At 41.9% G+C, this 15,294-nt stretch overlaps 1 protein-coding gene across 3 annotated transcripts in view; it reads left to right on the top strand.

The window, feature by feature from the left end:
- Window positions 1-15,294, top strand: part of ezrb (ezrin b) — a 34,522-nt gene that overhangs the window by 5,907 nt on the left and 13,321 nt on the right. For all 3 annotated transcript variants that reach the window (XM_062468226.1, XM_062468228.1, XM_062468227.1), the window contains exons 4-7: window positions 4,537-4,632; window positions 7,565-7,839; window positions 8,308-8,391; window positions 8,778-8,924. In XM_062468226.1, the coding sequence (XP_062324210.1) occupies window positions 4,537-4,632; window positions 7,565-7,839; window positions 8,308-8,391; window positions 8,778-8,924 (602 nt within the window). The remainder of the gene's footprint in view (window positions 1-4,536; window positions 4,633-7,564; window positions 7,840-8,307; window positions 8,392-8,777; window positions 8,925-15,294) is intronic.

Raw genomic sequence — 15,294 nt, 5'->3', positions numbered from 1 at the left:
TGTGTGTGTGCATGTATGTGTATGTGAATGATGTTTCACCTTCAGTCTGCCTGACCTCTCAAGGAAACCAAAACTAAAGGATGGCAGCATTGTATATCAGTTAACTTCCACTCAAATTCCTCCACCTACATGCTAAAATACCTCACTGTGGGGTGTGTCACATACTGCTGTTCAATGCAATAAACAGTCAGCTCATATCAGTGTAGATGCTTTGTTATTCTCAGTAACAGACACCGTTCAGACACTATTCAGCTCCTGTTTGATGTCTAGTAGAGGTTTTCAGATGGTAACTCTGATGTCATATCATGACCACCAGCTACTGCTACCACAGTCTCAGAGGTCTATGGCTTGATTTAGTTTTAGCTTGGCCTGAGACAGATATTCCCCCATCTGTGAAAGCAGGGACACTCAGACACACACTCACACACACACACACACACACACACACAGTCCGCTTCTGGGGAAATGCTGAGTAACCGTGGTCAGCTCATCCTGAGGGTGTTCCTGGTAGGGTGAGTGGGTGGGAGAGCTGGACTAGGCTGGAGGCTGGGCTGGGGGTAAGTTACGCTAGGCTTGGCCAGGCTAGACTGGACTGGGCAGTGTAAGGCTGGGACTCAGTGATTAGATCTGCTAAATAAGCATTTGTTTTTCACAATTCCTAAAACAATAAACCCCATTCTCTGAATCAAATGTTCAGTGGCCCAGAGGGTTTTTACCCCGTTTTCTTTGTTCTTTGTTGACAGTACTAAGTTGTGATGGTTACTGTAATATTTTCAAAATAAAATCTAATTTACAGTATCTGTATAGCCCTTTACAAGCAATGTCACAGAGGGCTTCACATACGCCAATAGAACAGAACAGAACACAGTCTAAACAGTCATACACATCATGAAAGTGTCGATGGGTGTTGAAACACCCAAATCCAGTGTTTCAAAATCCAAAATCCATTTTCTTTATTGCTAAATGTATTTACTGTGTATACGTAAACAAATGTGTCTTTACATGCAGTGTTGCCACAGTTACTTTGAAAAAGTAATCGGATTACTGATTACTCCTTTAAAAAGTAACTTAGTTACTTTACAGATTACTTGATTTTAAAAGTAACTACGTTAGATTAAGTTACTTTATTAGTTACATTCAGCAGCTGCTGACAACACCCCCGCCACCTCAACATAAAAATGACAACCGGTTTTGCCAACGCTCACTTTATTAGCAGTGCATTTTTAACAGTAAGGTACACAACAACAATGAATGTGTACAACGAACCTTGATATTTACATCTTTAGCTGACAAATACTCAAAATACTGAGTATAGTAAATCTGAGACATTTGCGAACCATTACTTTTAGAAAAAACATGGATTTAGTTGCGGTTCGTTGCATTTGTTAATGTAATAGTTTATTAATCTTATTTGTCTTTCTTATTTGTCACATATAATCAAATAGAGACGGCACCGGAGCAAAAGGGCTTGAGGAAAGTGGCGACTCAGAGTCACTGGGAGGGAGTGGTAGGTCTATGTATATACACGTGACCCTCATGCTGAAAACGTGACTTAATTGTCGCATAGGCTACATGACTTCACTCCCAGAGACGCAAGAAGAAATCAAATATATATTTGACTATTCCGTTTTTCTCAATTGCTAAAACACTAAAACCCATTGGCTGAACAAAGTTCTCAGTTGCCTGAACTCATGTAGCTAATTGTGCCTGTCGTTGTGTTTACCCAATTTTACCCAATACAAAAACAAATTAAAATAATTTTATTTTAACCTTTGCAATGTGGGGGGTCTGAGACAGCCCAACGGTTAAAAGAAAATGCTTCACTTTGTTTTTGTATGCGGTAAATTTGTTGCAATACGACGGTGGGTCACAATGACTGATGGGTCAGAATGACCCGAAGATGACACAAGGGTTAAACCATTTCACATGGTAAAACACAATTTGCAGATCTCACTTAGACTGTTCAGCAAAACTCTAAACACATTCTCATTTTTAAAACACATTCTGCACTCTAATGCACATGTCATCCATACTGGTAAACACAAATGGCAACAATCAAATACAAATAGAGAAAACATGTAATTGACTAAACACAACCACTCAAAATTGATTTCACTTGTTTCAAATGATGTGACACAACCAATATAAGCCAGTTCAGAGAGCAAACAGGTTGTTGAAGGTGGGAAAATATTGCTTGTGATGTCGACAAAGTGCTCTGGCCTAACCCAGCCCAAAGACAAGAAGAAGCACATTGATCAAGTGTTTACTCCTTTGATTTTTGTCCCTTTCAGTATTGTATACTGTAGTACAGTGCATTGTAGGCTGTATACTGTACAATGAACAAATTGTATGGCCCTGAACATTGTGCTTTCCATTTGTTACAGTAACAGTACTGACTGCTCAATAGATTTTGACTGGTTGCAGGTTCAACAAAGAACAAGAGTGAGGTGTGAGTAGTGAGATGCAGGGTACAGTACTGTATAGGGGTACAAGGGGGAGACCCTACCTTGCAGTTAGACCGTACCCTGGAGTGTTAGACCCTACCCTGGAGGGTTAGACCCTAACCTGGAGCACTAGACCCTAACCTGTAACAACAGGTCAGCAACAGCCTCAACATCAACTACATCAATAGTCGCAAATGTTTGACTTTGCCCAAATTGTGTAATGATTAGTGGTAGTGAAGTGCACTGGCACACCCAGCTCTTTGACTCTTTGGTCCAAGTGCTTTTGATTAGATGCATTCTGCAGCAGCCTGAAATGTACTGTGAGTTAAATATTATGTTACTGTAATATATACAAGACTTCCAAGTTTGATTGGCAGGTTGATCTGTCATGTATTTGTAGGTAGTATTTGTAATGTATTTGTAGGGAGAGTACATATATTTTTCCTTTACATCCTCATTCAACAGTGAATAGGAGTCACAATCAGTTTGACCTATTTCTAGAGGGAAATTATCACTTTAGCAAATAGACCGAGGCCTTTACTAACCCCTGTAGCTGATGCGCTGAACAAAAACCAATCCCAAATTAAAATGCCTCATCAGTCTCTCTACCCCTTCTTCTTCGCTTCTCTTCCTCCCTCTATTTCTCTCTCCCGCCCTCCCATTCTATGAATCCCAGAGTGCAAAGGCATCATGAAAGGAGCTGATTGTACACTGAAAGCCTTAGGAGTTCCATTTCAGCTCTCTTGTTACAGCCCTTGGCCAGTGTTTGTTGTTGGGCAAAGTAAAATCCCATCTGAAGAGTTCTCTGAATCAAAGTCATTCATCCCCCCTCAACCTCAAGTTTAGCCTGTACTGCACAGGATAGCTGGAGCTAAAGGTGGTGGTGGAGGGGTGATTTCATTTTAACCTTGGCCACTGCTTATCGGATAGGAATGGGCTTGGCCCGGAGTTCCTGTGTGTTGACTCAGACTTCACCGAAACAACTTGGCACCCCACTTGGTCACTGGGTGGGGAGTTTGGCTGAGGCTCACCAGAAAGAGCCTTGCCGGAGAGTATCTCCTCCTAAAAGATCAAGTTCTAATTGTGTGTTCCGTCATATTGGAAAACCATTACACATTAAGTCTTTTGAGGCTTTGATGAGGAGTTTAGTGAAGGAGTGGAAAACGGCAGCTACCCTTACCTTAACACACAAGCGCTTTCCCAGATACAAAATTGTGGCCTGCTCCGACTCCAGCCTCTGTTTCGGGTCGATGCTACAGGCACACATTAGTCACGCAGTATGTCACTAGGCCTCAAACTTCAAACAAGAAGTAATTCAACATGCAAACCCTTCTAATTGTTCCCCTGTGTACTATGGCAAACTTTGGCACACAGTGAGAGTGAGAACAATAGCAAACACATACAGAAAGAAAGAGACTTCCAGAATAGGAAGAAGAGATCACTTACTCTCTCTCTCTCCCATTGGACAAAACATTCAACTAACCTTTTGACTTGATTCTAAAGACGGTTTATCTGAGCTTTACTGGAGGTCACTGTTTACTGCTCCAGGTGCTCCGTTTTAGTCAGTTCTAGTGAGTTCTGATGGGATGTGGAGACGGTGCCAGCCCTGTGTCCAGGCCTGGGAAACTGTAACGCTATGAGGGTCTCCCAGATTAGACCGGCACCTGAGTATGTCATCTTAAGGACAGGCACTGACGGCTGAGCCAGCCAACCTCAGAGCCCTATTTCTGCAAGCCCATTCTGTTCCTTAGGCTGTACAACACGGACAGTTTATAGTGATACTAAATTACTTAACAGTTTGTTTCCTGTGTGAAACGATGTGCCTGACGGTTTCAATTACCTAATGTGTTGATAATTGTGACGTCTCCCATTTAAGAATAAAAATGATTTGTATTTCCTGAATGAGCCAGATTTGTGTTTAATGCTGGATTGTGTTTAAAATGGTTATTTGTGATGCATGTGTGTATACGTTTAAGACTGAAAGAGGAAAGGCTATTTAGTTGTCCAGTAGATCGCACACATCTTGGTGATTTCAGCACACAAGGCATATGACTGCTCTACACCAACTTCAATAGTCACTTTCTCCCCACAGGTAGTGAAGACCATTGGCTTACGAGAAGTCTGGTACTTTGGGCTCCAGTATTTGGACGGCAAAGGATATCACACTTGGCTGAAACTTGATAAAAAGGTAAGCTAAGGGGGTAAAAAAACATATAGTGGTCACTGATGCTAGTTTCATCATCATGTTGCCTTGTATGGTGGACAGGAAGTTGTATGTTGCCCTGTCTGATTTTGTAAAGTACTCTCACACCCCCACCCTCATTTCTGCAATACGGTACCTCTTCAACCACAGAGAAAACAGAACATTCTTGTGAATGGATGGTACATTTTCCTTTTTAAAACAGTATTTGCCCTCCACTTAGTCAGTCAGTAGCCAGGAGGTAATGTATTCCAAATTAAGCTGGCTCCACGGTAGCTAATTGTTAAGCTTCTTTTTTCCGGTCCGTTCCATCATTCCGCCAGGCTTTGTCATATCATCTTGGGAAGTATATGGCTTCTTTTTTTTTTCCTGCGGAAATAGAGATGGTTCAGCCTTCATTAGCTTGGAGGCCTGCGTTGTTTGCATTCAACCTAAACTGTATACTGTACCTCCCTATGGTACAGAACATCAGCTTGTGGAATGGAGTTTGGCCTGTGCTGTTGATGGAAATCATTCGGAATGCTTCAGATGGTTTTCTGCTTCAGTGATGTCATACATTATATCCCAACCCCCAACTCCCCCAACCCCCCCACCCTCCGCAACCACCAAGCATAGTTCTTGTCATGGACAGGTCCATGTGGCATGAAACATGCATGACAGATGTTTTGTGAGTGGAGGCTACATTACGTATGGGAACAAGTCAATGAGGCTGCCAATGAAAGTTCAGAAATGACAGATTGGAACTTGACTTTCACACACTGCTATTGAAACCCAAACGTAACTGCAACATTCTCTGATCAAGTTACCCAAAACGTTTTTGTCTTTTGTGTACAAGTCAAAAAACAGGAGGTATCGGTACAGTCAGGTTGAGCATCATCAAGTGGATTTTTTCAAAACCTGTTAATGTGCTCTCCTGCACAGTCCATCCATGGGGAGTGTAGTTTCCTAGGTTCCAATTTGTAGCTTTAGCTTGACGCTCGACTTTGTCTCTCATACCACATGTCACTTGAAAAGATTCCACGAGTCCACTTGTATTTAAATGTTTACTTGACACTATTGAAGCAACATTACAAACAAACAAAATTATCCATAAAGTACATAAAATATCCAAGTATATCTAAGAGCGAGTACGCGAGTGCAAGTACGAGTGAGAGGTCAAAAAACTATTTCGCTCCAATCTTCCTTCAGTTGTTTCAGTTATGCTCTTCTTTTCCCACTCCCCACATATCAAAATAAAAGTCCTCCACAGTAAGCATTAAGATCACATTAAAACTCCTGTCTTAACTTTACAGCGCAAATCAACGCATTTTAACATTTTTAAATCATGAAATTATAAATCATATTTATCTTAATAATGGAATTATACCTTTTTTAAAGTAAAAACATTTTCACTTAAATAAACCACATTTAGGCTCCTACAGGGAGTAACGGATTACAAGTATTCGGATTACTGTCATCTGATTACAAAATAATTGTACCTGTAATCCGTTACTTTACTGGCAATTTTTTTTTATCGGACTACAGATACTTTTGAAAAATATTGAGGATTACTTTGAAATACTTTTACATTTGGGAGTAGTCGCTTTTATTTTGAAAAATGTATCCTTTTAATTGCAAAATTGGCTGTTTTATCATTGGCCATTTTCTCTGTGACGTTTCACATTAGCTTAACAGACACACTAGCTTGTTAAAACTTTGATCATGGCTGATCAAAGTTTGCAAACAGGTTGCAACATTAGCACATGGTAGCAGTCTTGTTTCCCTTTATTCCTGTTCCAGTAAGCCGTGTGCTGACTCTGCGCTGTATCACAGCTTGATGCTGGTCAGCACAATGCCTCTGTCCAGTAGGAATACTCCATTCACTTCACCAAGACCCGCTGGTTATTGTTTTGAGCACTGGGGGGAGAGGTGCGTTGAGTCAAAACATTGCCGAGGGCATTTCCCTTCTGGATTTCAATCACAGCAATTTTTAGATCCCTTTTTTAAATCTGTGAGGTTAGGGTTGGAAGAGGTTTAAATGACTCTCAAATGACATTCCTAAGACAGAAAACCATCTGAAGCATGATCTCCATTCCACAAGCCGATGCGCTGTATGTAGGGAGGTGCGGCATACAGCATTGAGTGGAGCGCAAACAACCCAGGCTTCCAAGCTAAGTGAATGTTGAGCGAGTTGCTCAACATTTTAAAGCCAATTCCTTTGCCTAAATACGTCCACTGCAAACATTTATCATATTCTCATGTATATGTTAGTGCATGTAAACCAGCAGATAATATTTTAAAATAACAATTCCTGCATCATGACAGTTTCTATGATTTGAAATGGTCATTTATTATCACACTAGCATTTAATTATCACGGCAAACAATTACACTGCACTGAACTGTAAGTAAAGTACAAAAAGTTAAAATAACAAAACCTGTAATTATTACTTGTGAATGCATATCATTCACGTCTGATGATCCAAAGACCGGTACCCGAAAGAAGGAACGAATCGTTCACCTTCCGACCGTGTCTTCGGATCAATGTTTCGTTCTTCTGCCAACCGAGTCTTTGGATCAATGATTCGTTCATCTGCCGAACGTGTGTTCGGGTACGAGTCTTTGGATCATTTTTCACGTGATCTGCATAGGCTCAGAAGAGGAAACAGAAAGGATTTGTTTACGTCTTTCACTTTCACCTGACTGCTAGGTTTAGTATAGTAAGACGTGAATGAGATTTGTTCACAAGTGATAATTACAGGTTTGTTATTTTAACTTTTTAAATTATTATATTATTAAATTATTATACTTTTTATCTCGGCCACGAGAAAATTAACAAATCACTCTCTGAGACTACTCGTTACTCCCGAGTCATACAAATGATTCGCTCAAAATGAATGAATCGTTCACGAACGACACATCACTACCTCCCTCCCACCCAGGTGTCGTCCCAGGACGTGAAGAAGGAGAACCCACTCCAGTTCAAGTTCCGGGCCAAGTTCTTCCCCGAGGACGTATCCGAGGAGCTGATCCAAGAGATCACCCAGAAGATGTTTTTCCTGCAGGTGAAGGACGGCATCCTGAGTGACGAGGTGTACTGCCCCCCAGAGACCGCAGTGTTGCTGGCCTCCTACTCCGTCCAGGCCAAGTTTGGAGACTTCTCCAAGGACGTCCACCGGCCTGGCTACCTCACATCTGACCGCCTGCTTCCCCAGAGGTAAGGAGCCAGGAACCTCAACCAATACCAGGCCAGATACAAGCTGAACATGCAGTTTGGAATAAAAACTTGCCAGTACCGTATTTTTCGAAAATAAAGCCGATTTTACATTTTTCTTGTGTTTGTGAGGCTTATATTTCAATGCGGCTTATAGAATGTTTTTATAACAAAAGATCAGTCGAAACACTTTTTTCGCTAGCTATTATGCTAGCTAACTTAGCCCGTTGCGGAAAAATAACTTACGCTTTGGGGACCGTCAGAAATATTTAGAACTCACGTGTCTAAAGGTAAATATTAGTTAATTTTTGTGTAGTATGTATGTTTGTAAGTATCCTTGCTAATAAAAACAGAACAAAAATACACCATCATCAACAACATCAAAAAGGATGACATGACCTAATGCTACACAAAGCCTAACCTGGTAGTAGAGAGTGTGCCATGACGACCTGGTCTCTATCTCCTACTCAGGGTTCTGGAGCAACACAAGCTCTCCAGAGAGCAGTGGGAGGAGAGGATCCAGGTGTGGCATGAGGAGCACCGCGGCATGCTCAAGTGAGTGCATGTCTGTGTGTGCGCATGTGCGTGCATGTCTGTCTGCGTGCGTTTGTGTATGTTTATGTATATATGTGTGTTTGTGTGTGTGCGTGTGTTCATGTGTGTGTGTTCGTGTGTATGTGTTCTTGTGTGTGTGGGTGTAATTGTCAGCCTGTCCATCTGTTTGTCTTTGTCTCTCTTATTTCCAGTTTGTTGAATGTGGCAGTAAATCAATAGTTCTCTATCTCTCTCTTTTGGTTCTTTCTCTCTCTCTCGCTCTATCTTTCTCTTTTTCTCTCTCCCACCACTTCTCTTTTGATAAACGCAAATACATTATTATTGTTTATTATCATTCTTTCCACCCCTCTCTCTCGCTCTCTTTCTCCTTCTATCGGTTGCTATAGGGAAGACGCTATGCTGGAGTACCTGAAGATTGCCCAGGACCTGGAGATGTATGGGGTCAACTACTTTGACATCAAGAACAAGAAGGGGACCGAGTTGTGGCTGGGTGTGGACGCCCTGGGGCTCAACATCTACGAGAAGGATGACAAGTAAGCGCTGCTGCTCACGCACAGGGAACTGACAGGATCCTGCGTTATGTTTTAAATAAATCACAGCTCAGGATTCCCAGAGTTCATTTATTGTAGTTTTCCTGAAAATGGACAAACAACACAGTCACCCATCTGCTCCAGAAACTACATCAACGCTTGCTCAAGCAAGTTAAACTGGGGAGGACATAAAGTGTGTAATTCCCTTAAAGGCAACCACTGAAAAGTTTTAAATAGAGCTGTGAAAAATAACGCGTTAACACGTTATAATTAAATTACAGGATTAATTCGTTATTTTTGTTTAACGCATTTAACATAATATACCCACAATTCCACCCAATCTGCACTTGTCGCCGCTCTAATGCAGTCAGACGGCAGCTGCTATCCAAACAAACAAACAACATGGATAATTCTGATGAACCTGAGGACCATATTGGAAGTTCGTGTTACAAAAAACAAAGATGGAACATCAGTAAAACTAAAGTGATATGCACACTCTACGGGAAGACGTTATCGTTTCACCGAAGCAATACCAGCCTAAAGTAGCTACCACCTCAATGCGAAGCATGCGTTGGTCAGCGAGGGGAGTTCAAGTAGAATGCGCCACCCTCACTGAACAGCGTAGGGCCCTCACTAAGACTGCATGTGACAAGTTGACTAGCACAGTTGCCAAATGGATTGCAAAAAGCTGTAGACCGATTAATATTGTTGAGGACGAGGGGTTCACCGAAGTTTTGCGAGTGGCAACGGGGGACTCGAGCATCAAAGCACCGCAAAGTCAAAAACGCACACTAATGACAAAAATTCAGAAAATCGGTAATATGTGATTAATCATGATTAATCCACAGAAACCTATGATTAATTTGATTAAAATGTTTTATAATTTCACAGCCCTAGTTTTAAAGTGACAGAGCACTAAGCCAAAATAAACGTATTTAGGGCCCTATCTTGAACCCAGCGCAATTGACTTTGTCAAGAACGCAAGTATCATTCCTAGTTTGCACTCAACGAAAAGCGGACTTTTCCCTCCACAGACGCACGTCGGTAAATTAGGGAATGACTTTGCGCTCCCGGGGGCGGTTCAGCGAAAAAAGTAGGCGTGTTCCGGCGCAAACGTTCCCTGGTGCTATTTTGCAGTTTCAGAAAAACTATTCCGCCACTGACCAGGAAAAACGTAGTCTAAAGTCAATGGCGCGTTATTCAGATGCTATTTTAAGGGCGCAAGCTTTGTCCGTGCGCACTGCTGGCGAGGCCAGGGTCTTCTTTCTGCGAAGCTACGTTACATTGTTTTGATTTATGGCGTGTTCCATTTCTTCAATGATTATAAAAAGATTTTCATGAGAAATCTCTATGTATGTGAACTTGATTTGTAACAATTGTGGCAATTTCCTCCCACACCTGTTTAACCGAAGCTAATTTGGGTGGGTTTCTTCTCCCATCTCCATCAGAATCAGAATTCGGTTTATTCGCCATGTAGCCTATGTTACACAAACACGGAATTTACTGTGGCAGGAAGGTGCAAACAATAAACATATACGGGTCTTAAATTAAGTAAAAAAGTACAATAGTTAAACTAATTCTAAGAACTAAACCATTTAAAAATATAACAATTTAAAAAAATGAATATATATAAGAATAAGAATTTGAATGAGCAGCATGAGCGGGAAATTTAGTGCAATGAGAAAACTGCTCTGCCTTTCCCATACAATGTCACTTCTCTATCTGTTACGGCCCTGACTAGAACATCGGTCTCCTCGGCTGTGAACCGCTCCTGGCGTGCGCCTGGCAAATCCGCCGTTATAATAGCAATCCGCCATGGAACAAGCGCTGCTCTTAAAGGGAATGTGAGAGGACGCTCTGATTTGTTTATTGCACGTTACGCCCAAATCACACCCATTAGTAATGTAGTCACTTCGGACCAACCCATTTTAGATTTGCGCCAGTCGCAAAGTCATTTATCCCGCCGACAAAATAGCAACCGCGCCGGAGTCCCGCCCACAAAGTTACTTGCGCTTTGCGTTTTGATACTTGCGTTTCAGATCGTTAAAATAGGGCCCATACACTTCTGGTACAATGGCAAGTGGAAGCATTATCAATCATGTTACATACACTCTCACAGAACTGGACCAGTCCCTCACCCTCACTGAAGTGGGCTATATTAGGTTCAATCCAACTCCTGTATAGAACTGGGTAACCCTAACTGTGTCCAGACTGGCAGCCTTCCAGAACTCAGATCTTGTTGAAGGTTGAGGCATGTGCTGCTGTCCTGTTTGGCTCTTGTCTGACTGATTTGACAGGTGTGTCACAGTAAGGCAGAGACAGAGAGAGCTGGAGCAGGACAGGTCCCAGGTTAATCACTACCCTGCTGAGGTCATCCCCACAATGACTAATGTCTGCAGATCCCCTGTCCACATAGCTTCAATTCAGCCAAGGCTGCTCTGCCAACTGACACTTAGATAAATGCTCCTGTAACAGCTGTAGTCTTCCTGCCAATCTGTACCCACACCAATCTTCGAAATCAGGCCCTCTGACCCACGAGCGTGATAACTAACCAGCTACACCACCGAACAAACTAGATTTCTAGTGCGGAGGAGTGAGTTTACCAATTCACCCTGGCTACACTCCCAAGAGACAGTTCTAAAGATGTCTTACGAGACCATCGCTAGCGGCAACCGTGCAGCGTGCAAAACAGACGTAGCGAGATTTAGATCTCTGGGTTTACTGGGTTTAAGGAGAGTATGTGAAGAGACACTTTGCTGGTCGAACTACCACCCAGTCACTTACTGTCTCTCTCCGGATGGGACAGCAGCCTTCACACACAGAGCTGCCTGTGTTGTTGATGATGGCCGTCGCTCTCCCACACACTCTCAGCTCCCTGTTTGATCTCTCGAAGCCAAGCTTGGTGGCAGGCCGAGCAGAGGCCGGATCCCAGATCCATGTCAGGGTTAATGAGAAAGCAGATGAGCTCAGCCCCCTTAGGACTGAGGCCACAGATGGTCAGGCTGGAATCTGATTCGGCCTCTTTTTGGACCCTGGCTCTGTTCCTTACTCTCTTTTATAAGCTGATGCCAAAGTGTAGAAAGATTTTTAAAATTCTTTCTCAGTTCCCACCAAGCACCAGCTGAGTGGTGTATTATTAAATCCAGTGTTTAATCAATGCTTCTTTTGTTTACTCTGCTACAGTTAATAATAAAGTATTTATTTGGACTGTGGTGTAATTTGATACTTGTTCTCTCAGCCTGCTATTATTGAAAGAAAGAAATGAGGTGAGAGGGCCAGATAATATATTTGTGTGTCTATGCTTGTTTGTGTGTGTATGTGTGTGTTCACGCTACGTGTCTCTGTGGTAATCGTTTGGGTTTGGTTTCAGAAATGCCTCTCTCCCACAGTGCCCTCTTCCGTAACCATGGTGACACCAACTGGTTTTTCAAGCTGTGCTGCACTTAAGAATGCTAGACTAGAACACAGGCCTCGCGAATCGGCTTTAGAGCCGCCAGACAATACACCTGCAGCCTGGCCCTCCCAGAGACAGCCCAGCACAGCCTCCAAACTCCTCTGAAGCCACACACACACTCTAGATTCTAGAGATAGCGACGCTGCTTTTTACGTAGACGTGTGTAACATACACACTCATTGGCTCAAAGGCCTTTTAAGAGATTCATCTTAGATGTAAACCTTAGTGCTTACTAACTTAGTAAATAAAAGCTCCTGTAGTATGCTATAGTTAACTTACATAACAGGTTCACAGTGTCTATTAGATAAACTAGAACTTTCTCAAGCTGGGTTAAAGACAACAACTTGAACAACCCTCCGTTGGAACATTGTAAGACTGTGTGAAGCCTAATCTTAATCTACCTCTAAATGTGTCCTTCGTCTGCCCCTGTACAAACATGCCACCCTGGCTTCTGAGAGCAGCCAAGTCAGCCCTAACTGAGTGGTCAACGCCCTCACACAAGACACGCAGTCAAGTGGACTGTTGTCTGACTTAACCCTGTGCCAACCAAAATCTTCTATCTTCTCTTTATCGGACAAAAGACGACAAAACACTCCCCAAAACAGGCGTGCTAACCCAAACACGTCATTCCCTTAAAAAATACATTAGTGTGCGTTTGAAACTAAACAGCAAATTGCTAAAATGGGTCCACATTCCAAACACAATTCCTTTGCGTAGATGCCAAGGAGTGTAATTGAAATTCCAGTTCAGGCGGTGTGTCACGGCTGCCAATGGCACTCCCCAGACTCCTGACAGCCGTCACTGTGGAGACACATAGGCCCTGTTGTCACGTAGTGCTGAGGCATTTAACACTGTGGAACAGCATACTGTCCTGTCTCAAACGATAATCCTGGAGGATGGCTACTAGGCCTTTATTAAAAATATATATTAAAAAAAGTAAAAAACGTTGAGGGCACTCATTGAGAGCCCAAAGTTTCAACTACCGGGTATCGGAATCCCGTAATGTAGGAAACGTAACAGATCTTCATCCACTTCCATGGGCTAAATATTCTCAAAATCCCTAAATCTGGCAACAATGGCTTTTGCGTATCTTATGTGCACTACTACGTCATTACGCCTCTTGAACGCGCACATTTAAAAAATGATAATCATTACGTTTTGCTAGATGACGGTAGTAGTGAAGGGCATTCCGGCTCTTTTTCGTGAGCCGGCTCGTTTGGCTCAGCTCATTGAGCCGGCTCTTTTGGCTCCCGAACGGCTCTTTAAAAAATACATGTTTTAACTATGAATTTGACTGTGATAGGTGTGAAAACAATTTGAATTAAATTATTATATGAAATCATACTCTACCTTGACCACAATGTCTTTAAAAATGCATTGATTTGTCATGGCTTTTCTCCGAGTTTCGACTACTCGTCTAACTGAGTTTGTGTGAGTTGGCTCGGCCCTCCCTCATGCAGTATAATTGGTTGACACCGCGTGTATGATTGACAGGAACAGAATGTGAGGATGATCGTGTGCAAGTACAGGTATTTTTTTGTTGTTCTTTGAATTAGTCAATTATTTTAAATACAATTAAAATTCATTATTTCATAATCATAAAATTTTTATAGGCTATATTAATCTATTAAAAATAGAGTCGGCTCTTCAGATATGCGAGCCAGCTCCCAACGTTCACCTACAAGAGCCTCTCAGAGCCGGCTCATTCGCAAACGACCCATCACTAGACGGTAGAGACATAAGTAAAAGAAACTAGAGAGGGTACAATTTCTGGGGAAATTGTAGGGTGTGCTTGCTTGCGTCGGTTGCACAGGGATCCGTTTTTGAATGACATTTTTACAACTGATTTCTGTATATTTTATATGAAAATGCATACTTATTATTTATAAAGATTAAATAGATTTAAAAGCATTTTTTTTTTGCTGCTCATTTACAACTGAAAATACGAGTGAAGTGTAGAATGAAATAGATGTCTTCTCATTTCCCCTGCAAGAGGCAGCCTCATCGTTGAATCAAAACGAATAAATTTGGCAGACCGGTGTACAAATTGACCTAATCTCTATGACTTAAACGTCATTTTAAGTTTTTCCCTTCTCGTGATATTTTCAGGCATGTAGCCTACTCATTGCATTCATTCATGAATAAAGAACCCCCTTTGAAGATTATTCTACGACGTTACCCGGCAGTAGAAGATGGAATCGCGATTCAAACAGTACCATCTGCTAACTGAATATGCCCCCAAAATAAGCTTGACATTTATTTAGTGGAAAATCGCTCATTCATAAAAAGCTCACTGGTAGCGATCATTGTCAGTAACAACGCAAAATGCGATATAGCCCTGTGTGGAGAAGCTGCCCCGGTAAATTATACTACTGTACAGTACAGTACTAGACTACTGCTGTGTTCGTCTTGGTAGCGATTGCGTTGGTTGAATTCGATTTAACGTTCCGTTGTACGGTTTAGGCTGAAATAAATTATTTTCATGAACAGATTGACAAAGTTAAGGCTGTGGCAATGAAGTTCAAGTTAATAGTCAGATAGTTTCACCTATTGAAAGACTTTTGATTTAAGTAAGGGGAGTGACGAACATGTTCTGTCGCCGTTTGACTTCCTACAGCTGTGTAGATGTTTTTGTAGTGTGTCTCGCGTAGGCTACAGCGTTGCAGTGAGCAACACTGGTTTGAAACCACAGGTAATGATAATTTCACCCACAAATCGTTTACTTGTAATGTAATGTCATAATAAATCCTACAACGAAAATGTATTTGTGAGGAATGTTTATTTTAACGATTGAAAACAGATGCATCATAGACCACTGTAGTGTGTGTTGCCCGGGCAACAGAGGCTAATGTCATGCTAATGCTTCAGTGAAATAGTAGACTACCGTTTCCGAAAGTAGATGTGGGCCTACTTCCTTAA

The sequence above is a fragment of the Osmerus eperlanus genome, chromosome 8 (assembly GCF_963692335.1).
Source record: "Osmerus eperlanus chromosome 8, fOsmEpe2.1, whole genome shotgun sequence".
In the NCBI taxonomy this organism is placed as follows: domain Eukaryota; kingdom Metazoa; phylum Chordata; class Actinopteri; order Osmeriformes; family Osmeridae; genus Osmerus; species Osmerus eperlanus.
This window is presented reverse-complemented; position numbering and strand designations above follow the sequence as displayed.